This window comes from Physeter macrocephalus, chromosome 6 (genome assembly GCF_002837175.3).
Source record: "Physeter macrocephalus isolate SW-GA chromosome 6, ASM283717v5, whole genome shotgun sequence".
Classification (NCBI taxonomy): Eukaryota; Metazoa; Chordata; class Mammalia; order Artiodactyla; family Physeteridae; genus Physeter; species Physeter macrocephalus.
In genome coordinates, this window is record NC_041219.1 from 37,210,927 (window position 1) to 37,226,297 (window position 15,371).

General features: G+C 47.3%; 1 protein-coding gene across 1 annotated transcript in view; it reads left to right on the plus strand.

Annotated features, from left to right (window-relative positions):
* The window catches only part of CHST11 (carbohydrate sulfotransferase 11), a 226,043-nt gene that overhangs the window by 29,949 nt on the left and 180,723 nt on the right, over positions 1-15,371 (plus strand). Inside the window, 1 exon segment of the mRNA XM_028490593.1 lies at positions 13,360-13,426. Within this exon segment, the coding sequence (XP_028346394.1) occupies positions 13,360-13,426 (67 nt within the window).

The following is a 15,371-nucleotide window of genomic DNA, read 5'->3' on the forward strand; positions in this document are numbered from 1 at the left end:
TATTTTTGTTAATATTCTTTACCAGCAGTAAGAAGAAAGAGGTGATTCAGTTTTGAATTTCTTCTCATTGTGTCTTTATCTTTTTAACCCCTTTTCAACATGGCTGCCACTCTATTGCTCTGCAACCTTCAATGGCTCACTATTGCCGGTCCTCATCCTTTTCTTTCCCCGGGATTAGTTTAATTTAGGTCTCTCTATCTGGTCCATGGTTCTTGTTTTTCAATTCACTTGGATCCCAAAGAATAGAGCAAGCACTTAGCAAACACTTATTGGTGAATCTTTTCTGTGGGGAGGGAAGGAGTGTTAGGTTTTTTATCCTTTTCTTAGAGGCTGTTAGAGAAGCAGTTTTTTTTTCTCATTCATTTTTTCATTGAAGTGCAGTTGATTTACAGTATTATGTTAGTTTCAGGTATATAGCAAAGTGATTCAGTTACATATATGTTTTCAGATTACTTTTCATTATAGATTATTGTAAGATATTGAATATAATTCCTTGTGTCATATAGTAAATCCTTCTTGCTTATCTACTTTACGTATAAGTAGTTTGTATCTGTGAATCCCAAACTCCTAACTTATCCTTCCCTCTCTCCCTTTCACCTTTGGTAATCGTAAGTTTGTTTCCTGTGGAGAAGCAGGCAGTTTTGATGTATTCCTCTGCACCGGGGCTTTCTGTAGAGGCCACTGGGGTGGAGATGAGGGTGAGGGACGGGGGTGGGTATCTTTGAGCCTCGATCAGAGCTGGGGTGAGGCCGGTAACCAGCCATTGGAGCCTCAACAGTTGAGGTAGAAATGCCTGTAGCCTCCTTCTGGCTCCTCAGCTGAACGGGGTGAGAAGGCAGAAACTGGGGGAACCCCATGTCCAAGTGCCTGGACTGTTCTTCGACCCCGCACCGCCCCAAAGCCTGGAACAGCAATTGCTTGTTGGGTCATTAACTTTATGCAGCTCTGGGGCCAGACTCTGCATTCTTTAACCTTGGCTTCAGCAAGAAAACGTCACGAGGGAAGACTTGGAGACAATGTGCCCTGATAAATGGATACAGATCCACGCTGGTGGGTCATGACAGCTTTGTGAGTATAACGTAGTCATTATTGTATAAATCAAATATACACTTAAGTCTGGACAGCCGGTAGCTCAATACTGGAGAATTCAGACCAAAAAAAAAAAAAAAAAAGACAGGAAGAGGAATCATCAAAAATAAGCGTGGGTTCTCCGGGGCCTCAGTCTGCCTCCTGCCATGGTCTAGGTCCTCAGCGCCCCCTCCTCTCATTCTGCACCCCCTTTTCTCTTGTTACCATTTTCTGGGCATCCTCCCTGGCCACGAGGCTGCCACCATAGGGTCTGGGGCATTCTCTGAGCCCCCTGTGCCTGGTACAGGCAGCCTGGGGCCCAGCGGGGAAGCTCTCCATCAGTATTTTTTGATAGAGCTAAGTAAGATTCATATGGCTTTGCAGGATTTGATTGTGGACTTTTAATCCAACACCCCAGGTGACCCTTAAGCTCTTACTGTTTTTCCCTGTAGCTATCTTCTGAGATACATTTGCCAGGCCTATTAATAGTTTGTTTTTTCCGCTTTGATTTATTAGATTAAAAGCTCTGTTCTTGACCTCCCCTCTCCTTGGGAGAAGTTCTTGCTTTGTCTCCATTAAACATTGCTGTTGGGCCTTTTCCTGGTTTATTACTTTGCATTAATACCTGGCAGTTTACATCTGAGCTCTCCTTTTATTTCCTTAATGTATAATATTGCCTCCCTTTCTGAGGGCCTGGTGCTTGCTAAGGGTTTATTGGCCTCTTTTTTTTTACATTGGGAGGTAAGGGTGTGGATTTATCAGTCCTAGCTTAGTGATAAGCGGCACAGGGGATTTTAAATGTTTGTTTTAAGCCACATGATTAGCAGGGGCAAAATGAACCAAGGATCCAGAAATGGACGCGAGAGGGAGAAGGTGAATGAACTTCTGACGTCTTCTGCCCTTTGGTGTCTTACTCATACAAGACTGATTTGTGTTTGGCGTGGTGTTTCTCTGTGAAGGGATAGAAAGGATTACATGAGCTAAGAGAGGAGCGTTCAACAGGAAAGGGGAAGAGGAATAAAATGCCATGATGATTATGATGCTGGATTTACTGAAGTTGCAGGTATACTTTTCTCCAGAAAACCTACTTTGGTAGAAGAATTACAAATCCCTTGCACTGTGGGTTTTCAGTTGGATGACAAAGCTGCCAGTCATTTTCCACCCTAGGTTGGTGTGGGACTCACTGATCCACAGGCTTTTAGTTTCAATACATGTGATTCTCCGCAGTAAGGAAGGAGAGGAATTGAACTATTGCAGCAGGCTGGCTGGCTAGTCTGGGACATTAGGGAATAAAATGGGGGGAGGTTCCTCAGGTTCTGGTCTCTGTAGGGTCCTGGGCGGGGAGGTAGTTTTGATCAAGGGGGTTGAATAGAGCCCTTTGATTCCATCCCTAGCACAGGGTCGGCATTCATTGTAGACAAGGGCCTGTTGGTAAGGACGCTTCATTCCTCTTGGAGTCCTTGAGGATTGCAAGGGCTCTGGGCGTCTCAGTCTTATAGAGAGAGGGGCAGAAAAGTGGAGCAGCTTTTCAGAGCATTCTGGAATAAGAGATGAGACCAGGGTCTGGGTATGGAGTAGAAAGATGCTCGAGATAGGACCTCTCTCACTTGCATTCATAGCTGGACCATGAGTCCATTTGTCTTTTGCAGGTTTCCCGCCCTTGACTGTAAAGCCCGCACCTAGGAGTTACCGGGGAAGGACAGGTGTTAGAGTGCATCCTGGGTGGATACGTAGTGGGACCCTGGGATCCAGGAAGTAACAAGAGGGCAAATACCAGGTCCCTGGAGGCAAACACCCTAATTTGGCTGGGTAATCTTGTGTAGGCACCGAATGGAAGGTGCTGGGCTCAGTACCTTTCTCCCTCTTGGGGAATGTGGTCTAGCGTTTGATGGTCAAATCCTCAGTGCAAATCCTTGCCCGACCACAACTAGATCCTTGACCTTGAGCAAGTCATTTAAGCTTGCAGATACTCAACTGACCTGCAAAATGGGCTCAGGTTGGGATGGGGCGCACCCTCTGGGCATTTGTGAGGATTAAATCAGCTCCTGCAGGAAAAGCACTCAGCCCCAGGGCCGGCCGTAACATCATCCAGGAGGGAGTGAACTTGTAGTTATAGTTTGCACGTGTCGAGCTCCTTCAGGTGCCCCCCGATGCGGGAGGAAGGAGTCAATCTCCCCCTCAGAACACAGGGCGAGTCTTGTGTTTTTGGCCGTGCAGGGTCTTAGTTCCTTGGACCAGGGATTGAACCCACGTCCCCTGCAGTGGAAGCACGGAGCATGGAGTCTTAACCACTGCACCACCAGGGACGTCCCCAGGGCGAGTCTTAAGTGCCTTCCACCAAACCCTGGTGTCAGTCACCGGGGAATGTATTAATGCCGGTTTGGGTAAGGCACAGCTGTGAGCAAACACCCGACCTTCCCCTCTTCCCCTGACAGCACCTCCAGGACCTCAGCTGCTCCTTCCTATTCCTTCTACACGCGTGGTTTTTAACCACAGACTGGATTGGCCAGATAATTCAGTAAATGGAAATACACTTGTACCTGTTGGTTGCTATGCAGCAAAACAGACAAAGACATGAGCCCCCAAACAGAGCTCATGTCCTCTCCCCAGATTGCCAGTCATTTAATTGGATGGAGATCATTTGATTAGTGAGTGATAATTTCCATCTGCCCTGCAATCAGCCTTTGAACTTTTTAGCCACCGCCCGCTGCATGTGTGAGACAATGAACATGCGAGCTCTCTGGAAGGCAGCGGCGGGTGCTAAATTGGGCAGCTGACAGACGTTGTGCAATTCAAACCATCACGTGCACCGATGAGGCGGAGAAGGGAGAGACCGAGGGGAGTCATCGGGAAAGAGTTTGAAGGGAGTACAGCAACGCAAATGAAAAAATCTTCTGTTAGACTCCAAAAACTCCTGAGGCCCAGACCCCAGGAGAACAGAACTCTGAGGCAGCTCCTTATATTGAAGCAGGAAGATAAGGCTCTTATCAGCGCTTCTCAAACTGGATTCAGGAGGTCTGGGGCAGGGCTGAGGAGTCTGTCTTTCTAACAAGCTCCCCCCTGATGCTCCTGCAAGGGTGGTCTGAGGACCACCCTTCGTGTGGCCAGGTCTTAGATGATAGATTAGGCATTACCTACAGATCTGTATCATGTGATTAAAGGTGTTAGTTACAAGGGAGAAGGAACTGTGGGTGCACGGGACTAATCTAAACGCCTTGCCAAACGTTCCCCGCGGTGGTGTAGTGGCCTCGCATGGCCTGTGTTCAAACCCCACCTCTGTCGCTTCCTAGGTGTGCGACTTTGGTGGCTTAGTCTGTTTGGGCCGCTCTCACGAAACACCACAGACTGGGTAGCTTATACACAGCAAATTTATTTCTCATAGTTCTGGAGGCTGGAAGTCTGAGATCAGGGTACCAGCATGGTCAGATGAGGGCCCTCACCTGATGGAAGGGGCTGGGGATCTTTCTGGAGCCCCTTTTATGAGGGCGCTAATTCGATTCCTGAGGCTTCCACCGTATGATTTAGGCACCTCTAAAGGCCCCACATCCTAATACCATTATCTTTGGGAGTTAGGATTTCAACATATGAATTTTGGAGGGAAACAAACACTCACACCATAAAACTTGGGCGGCCATTAACCCTCTCAGCGTCTCATTGCCCACCTGCAAATCGGGAACGGTAATTAGTACCCACCTTTATTTATTTATTAAATTTTTAAAAATGGAAGTATGTATATTATTTGCAGATTCTTTTCCATTATAGGTTATTACAAGATATTGACTGTAGTTCCCCGTGCTGTACAATAGGTCCTTGTTGTTTTACCTATTTTATATATAGTAGTGTATCTGTTAATCCCAAACTCCTAATTTATCCCCTCCCCCGCTTTCCCCTTTGGTAACCATACATGTGTTTTCTATGTCTGTGAATCTATTTCTGTTTTCTATTTCTGTTTTCTATGTCTGTGAATTCTATTTCTGTTTTGTAAATAAGTTCACTTGTATCATTTGTGTTTTTTAGATTCCACATATAAGTGATATCAAATGATGTTTATCTGACACTTCACTTAGTATGATAATCTCTAGGTCCATCCATGTTGCCGCAAATGGCATTATTTCATTCTCTGTTATGGCTGAGTAACCCACCTTTAAAAGTGTGTGTGAGTTTAGGAATAAAAGAGCAAATCTGTGTAAATGCTTACAACAGCTCCTGGCCCATACAAAGTAGCCAACAAGGTTCTTTCCATTCTCTCATCTGGGAGCATCTCTACTTAATTGGACTTGACCAGTGAGACTTTCGGCCTGTGGCCCTCTGTCCCCAGCACGTATTTCAGGACTGGGAAGCTGGCCTCCTCTCACCTGGTTCATGGCAGGGCTACCTTGATCCCTCCTGGGGATTCTGGCCTCCATCAGCACATGGGACCCATTAGGACCGCTAACCCCTTTCTCTGTTTCAGGAACTGATGGGAAAAGCCGAAAAGAAGGGCTGTGACTGAATGGATGAGGATTCATGGGAAGAAAAAGAAAATCCTTGTAAGGAGAGAGAAAAAATATCACTGGGCAGATTCATGAATTAAAAGTGGTAAAACGGGGCTTCCCTGGTGGCGCAGTGGTTGAGAGTCCGCCTGCCGAAGAGGCCACGGCAGTGAGAGGCCTGCGTACCGCAAAAAAAAAAAAAAAAAAAAAAAAAAAGTGGTAAAACGCTTTTGGGCTCAACCTAGTGTTTTTGAGCTCAGAAAGCCCCTCGGTTGCTTTGCTGTAGGGCAGAGACTTGGTCATAGTAACTTGGTGTTCAACTCTAGGAATTGCAGGTCTGTTCCTGGGGCCAGGTGCCCCAGCAGTCCCGGCTTCTACTTACACCCTTGGGGGTGTTGGCTGAATATTCAAGTTGGTTCAGGAAAGTTCCCTTCAGATACAGGAAGTAAAAAAGCAACAAGATGGGGCCTCTGGGGTTCTTAAAAATGAGCCCAGTTGCCGTCCCACCGTAAGTGCTGGGTGTCCTGGAGCAAATTACTCTTGAGCTCTGAGCCTCAGTTTCCCCATCTGTAAGATAGAGGCTCTCAGGCTTCCTCGCAGCGTGGCTTGTGCTGGGGTGAAGGAGGCGGTGCACGCGTGTTGGGTGCCCTCCGTAAACGTCAGCTGTGTCTTCCTGGCTCTGTTGAGTACCTTCGACTGAGCGTGCCGTCGTCAGGAAATGGTTCCGGCCCTCTGGCTCTCTTCCCTGGGGATACCCCATACACTCAGGGCAGCAGCCTCGCAATCAGTGTCTCGCTACCGGAGAGTCAGCGGCTGGGAAGGAACCTCTCCAACGGGCCCGCGCTCGCACCGCATGCAGTTCTGCAGCTGTGGAAAGAGCCTCACGTGGGCGTCTCATTTCCCACGACTGCCCGTGGCTGGAGCAGCCCCGCCTCCCCGACGCCATCTGACTGTGCTAACGTAATTAGCGGCAGCTTTCCGCAGCACTTAAGACGGTCAGGCCCTGCGCGCGCGCGCGCGCGCTGCCTTCGTTCCTGCCGAGGGCCGCGCTGGAGGTGGGCTGCGGCCGCGGTGTGCCCGCAGCCCCTGCTGGGGCCGGGTGTGTGCTTCATGCTGCTTGGATCCATCGCGTGGGGCAGCCTGAGGACTCTCGGTAGGATTTGGTTTCTTTGAGTCAGTAGCACCTCTGGGTGGGGAGGAGGCCTGAGTCACCGACGAAGAGGGTAAAATCCTAGAATTGGGGGCCTTTTGAAATGTTCTGGTCTGGTGCTTCCTAAAAACCAGTTCAGGTATGAAGTGCATTAAGATATCTTGAGGAGCTTATTAGAGAAGCTGATTCCAGGGCCCGGCGGGGGTGGGGGGGCCTTGTGGGGAGGGCACCACCTAATCTGTGTTTTTAGTTACTTTTTAATAAATTTATTTATTTATTTTTGGCTGCGTTGGGTCTTCGTTGCCTCGGGCGGGCTTTCTCTAGTTGCGGCGAGCGGGGGCTACCCTTCGTTGCGGTGCGCGGGCTTCTCATTGCGGTGGCTTCTCTTGTTGCGGAGCACAGGCTCTCAGCTCGCGGGCTTCAGTAGTTGTGGCACACGGGCTCAGTCGTTGTGGCTCGTGGGCTCTAGAGTGCAGGCTCAGTAGTTGTGGCGCACGGGCTTGGTTGCTCCGCGGCATGTGGGATCTTCCCGGACCAGGGCTCGAACCCGTGTTCCCTGCGCTGGCAGGCGGATTCTTAACCACTGCGCCACCAGGGAAGCCCCTAATCTGTATTTTTCAAAACAGCTTCCGGGTGATTCTCATACGCAGCGAGGTTTGGAGGAGCCCTGCTCTAGGTCAGCTTTTTTTGGTGGTGGGGCTGGATGCAGAGGTGCAGATCTGATTCTGTCACTCCCAGCTTCACAGGGCAGGCAATGACAGACCTAGAACCCAGTCCTTGGAACCCAGAGGTTCTTTTTTGGCTTACAGACCCCTAGGAGACAGACAGGCCTCTCATTTGTGCATACAAACCTCTACTCCGTGCCAGAAATTCAGCCCAGCAGAAAAGCACTCTCATCTAGCCAGTGGTTCTCAGCTGGGGGCTCTTTTGCTCTCCCAGGGGACATTGGATACAGCTGTAGATATTTTTGGTCATCATGACTTGGGGAGGAAGGGGGGTTATTACTGGCATCTAGTGGGTAGAAACCAGGGATGCTGCTAAACATCCTACACAACACAGGACAGAACCCCACAGCAAAGCATTATTCAGCCCCAAATGTCAGGAGCGCTGAGGCTGAGAAACCGTGGTTTAGACAAATGCTTCTCTGACTTAACTGTGTACTCAGTCCTGATTTAGTAGGTCTGGGGAGTGGCCTGAGATTGTGCATTTCTAATAAGCTCCTGGTCGATGTTGATGCTGCCCTTCTGGGGACCCCTCTTTGTATAGAAAGTGTTTTTACAGCAGTTGATTTCGGAGTGACACTGATGTGGGTTGGAATCACAGCTCTGCTACTTAATTAGCTGTTTGACCTTGGGCAAGTTCCTCAGCCTCTATACATTTAGATTCATTCGTCTGTAAATTGGGGAGAAATATTACTTGGGCTCAAATGAGATGATATCTGTGAAGAAGTTGGCCTTGGCAAGCAGTCAATAAGTGCAGCTGTTATTTTCGTTATTACCGTTGTTATTATTTGCTTAGCAATTCAGCTCTATTTTTCCAGAGTTTCATTATTTACCTACTTTGTGCCTAATGCTTTGCTAAAATAGGATTAGTTGGAAGGAGGCACAAATGATTATGTCTGTGATGGTGCATTATAAAGACAACTAGTGTCAATTTTCCTTGTAAGTCACTCCACCCTCTGGCACTGGGTGGGAAATTGAGGCTGGAATAGATGTAAAATCAACAGTGTTCTTCACATCCATGGAACACAGTTATACTACACTTGCTCATCAAAAGTGAGTATGGAGAGAATTTCCTAAAAAGACGGTGCCTGTTTTCTGAGTTTTCATTCTAAGGACGGTTTCATGGGCAATAGGGAAACATGCCAAGTGAACACAGATACCCAGTATCATCAGCTTTTGGAAATACCGAAGTCGTCTACCGTATGAGGATTTCAGAGCAGGTTTAGAGCATGGGGTTGATCTTTGTTCAAAGCCAACATTACCACGTATTAGCCGTGTGACCTGGGAATTATTTAATATCTCAAAGCCTCAGTTTCCTCATCTCTAAAATGGGAGAAAAATTGTACCCACTTCTAGAGTTGAAATGAGGCTGATGTGAGGTGAAGCATAAATTACCTGCTGACTGTGGACCAGTATCGTTCTAGGCCTGCAGCTGCAGGAAGACTGTTTTCAAGAGTTAGTGCATTAGAATCATGTGGGAAACTTACTGTGTATGAACACAGCTTCTAAGGCCTCCCTCAGGCAGTCTGATTCATTGGGGCCAAGCTCAGGAACCTGCATTTCAAATAAGTAGCCCAGAGGATTCTGTACTGGTGTGCCACTTTGAGAAACGTACTCCTAGTGCTGAGGTTAGAGTGGTCACCTTTGGTACCATGGTGTTCGGCAGAGATGAAAAAAAACACACAGGAAACCGGGCCGGGCGGAGGGGTAAGAGGACACAGTAACTCTTGCGAGTTGTTCTGACAGACTTTTTATTTTGGCAGAGGGTTATGCTTTCTTTGCCAAGCCGTCATTCATTACTTGGAAATAGGAGGCAGGGTGTTGGGGAGGGAAGAGGGGACAAATACAGCTGGCTCTCAGAACAGTTGACTTCCAAATGGGATAACCTCAAAGCCAGGCTTAAGCGCTCCGGAAGCAAGAAGTGGAGGTAAGGGAGGTGAGGGCAGAGGCAGGTGCTGGAGGCGTTTCTGCAGATTTCCTGGTAAAGGTGCAAAGATGGTGCTGCAAAGTCTGGCGGGGTGAGCCTGGGGAGGAGGAGGAGTGGAGAGGAAGCCCCTGTCGGCTCCAGGTGTGGGTGTTACCGAACCAAACTTGGATCTGCTTGTCCGACACACAGCAAAGCCAATCTGCTGACACCGGCGGTGGTGAAGGAAAACACAGTGCTTACGGCAGGGTGCCAAGAAAGGAAAATGGGCGGCTTGTGCTCCAAAGACTCGAGTTCCCCGATGGCTTTCAGGGAAGGGTTTTTAAAGGCAACATTTAGGGTGAGGGCTGCAGCTTGTGGACCTTCTTCTGATTGATTGGTGGTGAGGTAACAGGGTGATGTTTCGGGAACCTCCATCATCAACCTTATGGTTCCAACCAGTCCGGGGTCTCCATGCTTGAGGTCAGCAAGCAGTCATCATCTTCCACCGGGTAGGGGTCTTAGTTTCTGCAGAACAACGCAAAGATATGCATCAGATTGTTTTCCATATCCCTTCAGGAGGAACTGTGACTCTCTTGCCCTGATCATTAACTGCTTGAGTCTGCTCTTTGGAACTCAGACGGCCAAACAAAAAGCGGGGAGCCATGGAGGGGCTTTTGTACCCGGGAAGGCCCTGCAGGGTCCTACTTGGTTTCATTCCCCCCTTTTCTTTGATACTCCTCAATCCTGAGGGGAACAGGGGTGGACAAGAAAGGGAATAAAGTTTTGGGTAGAGAGGTTAATCATAAACTCGGCAGGGGAATTCGGTTTTAGGGGGACTGGCTTTCACTGGCCCCGAGGAGGCATCTGTGGAGGAAAAGGATCTGAGCTGTGACAGTGCAGTGCAGGGAAAGGCAGGGAGAGCTCAGGTGTTGCAGAGCTCCCGGGGAGAGCAGATGGTCTCCATCGCCGTCAGCACTAAATCAACGACTAGAGGGAGGTGAATGCCACCAATTAGCAGGATACCCAGCATCCCTCCCTCCCAGCCTGGAGGCCCCACCTGGAGCCCGGCAGAGCGCTTTGCCTTCTGATAAGGATTCAGCTCGCACTGCTGTATGGAGAGAAGTTATGGTGAATGAAATGGATAAGAGCAAAGACTATAGAGCCATTGCCTGCTTTCAAATTCCGGTTTTGCCACATACCAGCTGTGTCACCTTGATGAAGTTACTTCACTTCTCTTTGCCCCTGTTTCTACATCTGTAAAACGGGGATGATGACAGTAGTACTCCACCAGTTATTGCTGTAATAATGCCGCCTAGCAAACCACCGCTAAGCCTCAGTAGCACGCGGTCATAGCCGTTTATTGTTCACGCGTCTGGTGGTTCAGGGGGCTCTGTGATCATAGCTGGCCTTGCTCACATGTCTGAGGGTCACTGATCCACAGTGGCCTTGGCTGGCATGAGTGAGATAGTTGGACTGAGCTCCACACGTGTCTCTCATCCCCTGGCAGGGTTGCCAAGGCAAGTTCTCATGGTTGTGACAGAGGTGCAAGAGCCGGTGAGCCAGTCATGCAAGTGCTTTTAAATCCACTGTGGGATGTTAGCTCACATCCCATTGACCAAAGCAAGTCCCCTGGCCGAGCTCAGAGTCAGAACCTCGGGCAGAATGTGCTGCCCAGAGTGGCATGCAGACTTCCACGGCCAAAGGAGTACCTCAGGCTGGGGTGAAGAAACAGGGCCACTTTGGTGACTTACCACGGTGACTAACCTCACATTTCTTACACAGGCAAACCCTCGCTCACCCATTTATCATTCTTATGACATAGGATGTATGATTTTTGTGTGTGTGTGTGTGTGTGTGTGTGGATATGATGATCATGTGAGAAAATGTGAGGGTGGCAGTGGAAAGTATCTCCTGTGATTGTTCATTTGATGGGACAGTCCTTCGAATAGCTGACCTACCATCATCACCACCACCACCTAAGGCACAACCAGAATTATCGTTGTCATCCTTTCTGCCCTTTGCCAGATCATCCCCTCTTGGATAACGTTCCTAACCAGCTTCCCCCACACAAGTAATAGTACTCTACTATTTTGTGTTTTCTACATGCTTCTATTCTATCATAGTGTGTTTGAAGTCCAGTATTTGTTGATGAATGTCTGTTTGCCCCTCTTTAAGAGGGTAGAAAACATGTCTCTGTGCCATAGTGTCTAGAAGAGAACCTTTCACATGCCATCCATCAATACCAGTTGAGAAACTATTGACAGAGGAGTTTTACATCACTCTTGTGATACCCTTGTTCTAAGACCAAAGACTGTGGGAGAAGGCCCCCATGCTGCCATGGTTTCAGAGGCTCATAATAAGAGTAGCATTCACAGGTGACACAGGACACTGGGTTCTGTGGATAGGCACATTTTAGGAAGCCCCAGAGCAAGTAGGGGCTCTTAGATGCTTATAAATGGACTCTTCATGACTGCCTGTATTATATAAGGTAACACTAGCTTCTGTAACAGAAATCACCAAGTCTCAGTAAATGAACCCAAGAAAAATTTCTCACGCAGAAGTCTAGAGTAGGCGTTCCTGCTGGGACGGCTCTCCTCCATTTGGTGTTTCAGGGACCCAGCCTCCTTCCGTCTTGTCGATCCGCCATTTTCAACCCAAGGGGCCCAAGGTCATTCTGAAGGTCATCTTTTTATAGGCAACCAGGCAGAGGGATAAGGACATCGAGTTTACTGAGCCAGGCCTGGAGCCGCCTCCCATCAGTTTTGCTCCCGTTCTGCTGGCCAGAGCTTGGTCTCTACGGGGCAGAGAAATGTAGCTAGCTGTATGGTCGTTGTCTGTTTAGCAAGACCTCCCATGACAGTGTTTATGTAAGAGATGTGCAGCGTTCTTTTTTTTTTTTTTTTTTAACACCTCTTCACTGTTAAGCCAATCTTAACCAAATCCTACTTCCATTTCATGTAACACTGGGTCTTGGTCTGCAGCCCTGTGACAAAAAATGAGGATCTTGGAACCAGGAAGGAGGGGTTGGAGATGTGAGCTGCTGTTTATGATTTATGATTGCCGCTCTGTGCCTTTCCTAGAACACAGTTAATTTTTAGGCTAAATGTTTGTATGTGTGGTATTGCTGGCTGGCAGCTGCAGGGACGCAGTGCCCCACTTGCTTGGTTTAAAGCCTTTGAGATCAGTGATGGCTGAATGTGCTTTTGGGAGCAGAATTTAGTCTGCAGGGAGTTGGTGACTATTGAGTTTAGTGACTGCAGCTTCTTTCTCCTCGTCGTGGAAACATCGTTGGTACGGCATGTCTTCCATAATCAATATAAGCGAGGCATTAATGAAGAGGGTCTCTTGTTCAGCAGACAAAGCTTTCTCTTTGTTGGGGTTGAGATGCTCAGCTAATTTCCTGGGAGTGTATTTATGAGAAAGAAGGTGGTTTGTGATTCTTGCAAGTGTATATGTGAGGTTCCTGAATTTTTTTTTTTTTTTAAATGGAGAAGTCGACAACCCATTGTGTTCTTGGAAAGTGTTTTGGTAGCTTGTAATTTGAGTAATGTACCCACGAGAGTCCCTAGTTTTATGGATTTGGGAAATCTGTACATACTGTAAAATAGGTGGGGTGGAGGGGGAACGTTAAAGACGAACATCTCACTTGAAAGAACCTCTTGCGTTAGATGTGAAACTGCCGTCAATCAAAGCATTATGGGAGATGAATTTTCTAGGCTTTGTATGTGGAATTTCACTGACAAGAAGTTGGACAGAGTGCCAGAGAACGCTCGATTCAACCCGTCTCCACCCTCATGGAGTTGACAGCTTAAATTCCCTTTCCTCCGTAAAAGCAATTTTCATCGCTTCTCTTTAGTAATAGCATCTCTTTCCCCTCTTCCCACTGTTCCCCTCACCTCTCCTCAGAAAAGCAGGTGCTCACTTCTTTTTATCACTTAGGAAATTCTGTTTGTGGGTCCCATTTGTGGGGCTGGCCAGCAATGCTTATTTGACATTTGGATATCAAGATGCCAGTTTCTGCTTTCCTGCTTTTTCTCAAAGAAGGGCTGTGCTGTATGTTATCATAGGTTCTTGCCAGCGTTCTTCCAGGTCTCCTCTTTTTCAATTAGTTTGAATCCACGTCACGTTAGAGGAAGTACAATAGACAGTCAGTGGTATAGTTGGGCCACGCATCATCCATTTCATGGCTTTGCATAGTTTGCTGAATGTTATGCCACCTTGTCTCAATGGTGAAATGGTTTTGAAAAGTAACACTCTGGAACTAAGATGTTATGATTGGTAAGTTTTCTAGTCAATGGTAGGGAATGGGCTTGGCCAGAGTCTGTGACCCTATGGGAATTATTTCTCCCTGCTGAGCCTCCATTGCTTCATTTAGAGACTAGGTCTACAAATGCTTTCCTTGTTAGGGTTGTTGGGAGAATGTATCTCTGGTTCCTCAACTGTAATTAACATACATAGGACTCAGTGATAACTGCTATTAATTATTATTATACACAAAATCACTATTGGTGAGAGATTTAAAAATAGCCCTGGTGGAAGTGAAATAGAATATCAGAAGCAGGGATTTTTCTGGTATGGTTGTATTCTGTAATAATCTACAGCATCCTTTGCAGAGACAAATCCATAGTAGCTGGTACCTTTGGTACCTATTATTTGCAGATTCAATTCCACAAATGTTTATTATTTAGCACCTTTGGTGTTTCAGTGCTATGCTGGGAGCTGTTCGGTTACAAAGGTGAGACAGAGTTAACAAGGTAAGACAAGTGCTCTCCCTCTAAGACCTTATAGTTGGAATGACTCTATGCCCCAGTTTGCCATGGACAGTCCTGGTTTATTGTGGTTGTCTTGGCATAATTATTAATAGTGCCCCTTTCATTTCAAAAGTGTCCTGTTTGGGGAAGTCAATTATATGGTCACTAATCTAGTCAGTTATTGAGGCAGAGGGAGTTGCTTGAGAAGAAGACTATTGAAGCACTGAGCAGGAAGGAGCACAATGAAAGCTGTTCCTCCGTGAGTTGAACTCAGGCTAGAGGTAGGACCAGAGAGGAGGTGGCAGACGGAAGGCATTTTGGAGCTAGATTAAGCGCTACCAGTGGGATTAACAGAAACCCAACTGGAGACGCCGAATCCAATCGAATCGAATTCCGGAGTGTGAAGCACCGGCCTCAGATGCTCAGGTTTTTTTGGTTAGGTTTCCTCCATCAGCAGGTCCCCATATTTTTTCATGGAGACCTTAACCATTAAGCTTTAACTTTCGCCTAAAGAATTCCCTAGCAAAAGGAGGGAGGGACATCTACTGCCTGTACTTCAGATGCTGAGCTATGCTGAGTTATTGCCCTGGTTTTTATGGCCATTTCCTTTCTGATTCTAGGTACTCAGGTCTTGAGAGGTGAAGCTCAGGGTTAGTTTTGCATTTCCACCAGGGATTCAAAATAACCTGGTTCCTGAGTGGAGGTGGGGCAAGGTGGTTAACCCTTCCTTGACACAGTGTTTGAAATTGGAGGGCTTTGGTTTTTTTGTGCCACGTCTCACATACACTGGGAAAACATCGGTTGCAATAGATTTGAGAAGCATTATAAGGTGATATATCCATCTGTCCAGAGGTTATTTCTAAGGCAATAATCATGTGGAATGCAGTTCAGACTTTTTGGATTTTGGATGTGAATTTTTTTTTCCCCGAGTGTTTGCCTTTGGTTTGAGTGTCTTAATTACCGTTCAGGGAACCTTTAGGAAATTAAGGTGGAAATAGAGTCACGGCTGGCTTAGGTATTAAAAAATAACACTATGTGTTTTTTGTGGAGGCTTCACCTTTAGAATTCCTGTTTGCCATCCTGGACAGCACAACCAATTTTCTGTGTCGTTAACTTTTTCCTGTAACACCAAAGTGCAGGAGGCTGCTGGTATCCACATTTTCTTTCTCTGAGGCAAGTTGAACAACCATCTGTGCTGTGAGATGGGCTGCCCTTTTGATTTGGTATTTGTGTTTGTTTGTTTGTTCTGCGGTACGCGGGCCTCTCACTGTTGTGGCCTCTCCCGTTGCGGAGCACAGGCTC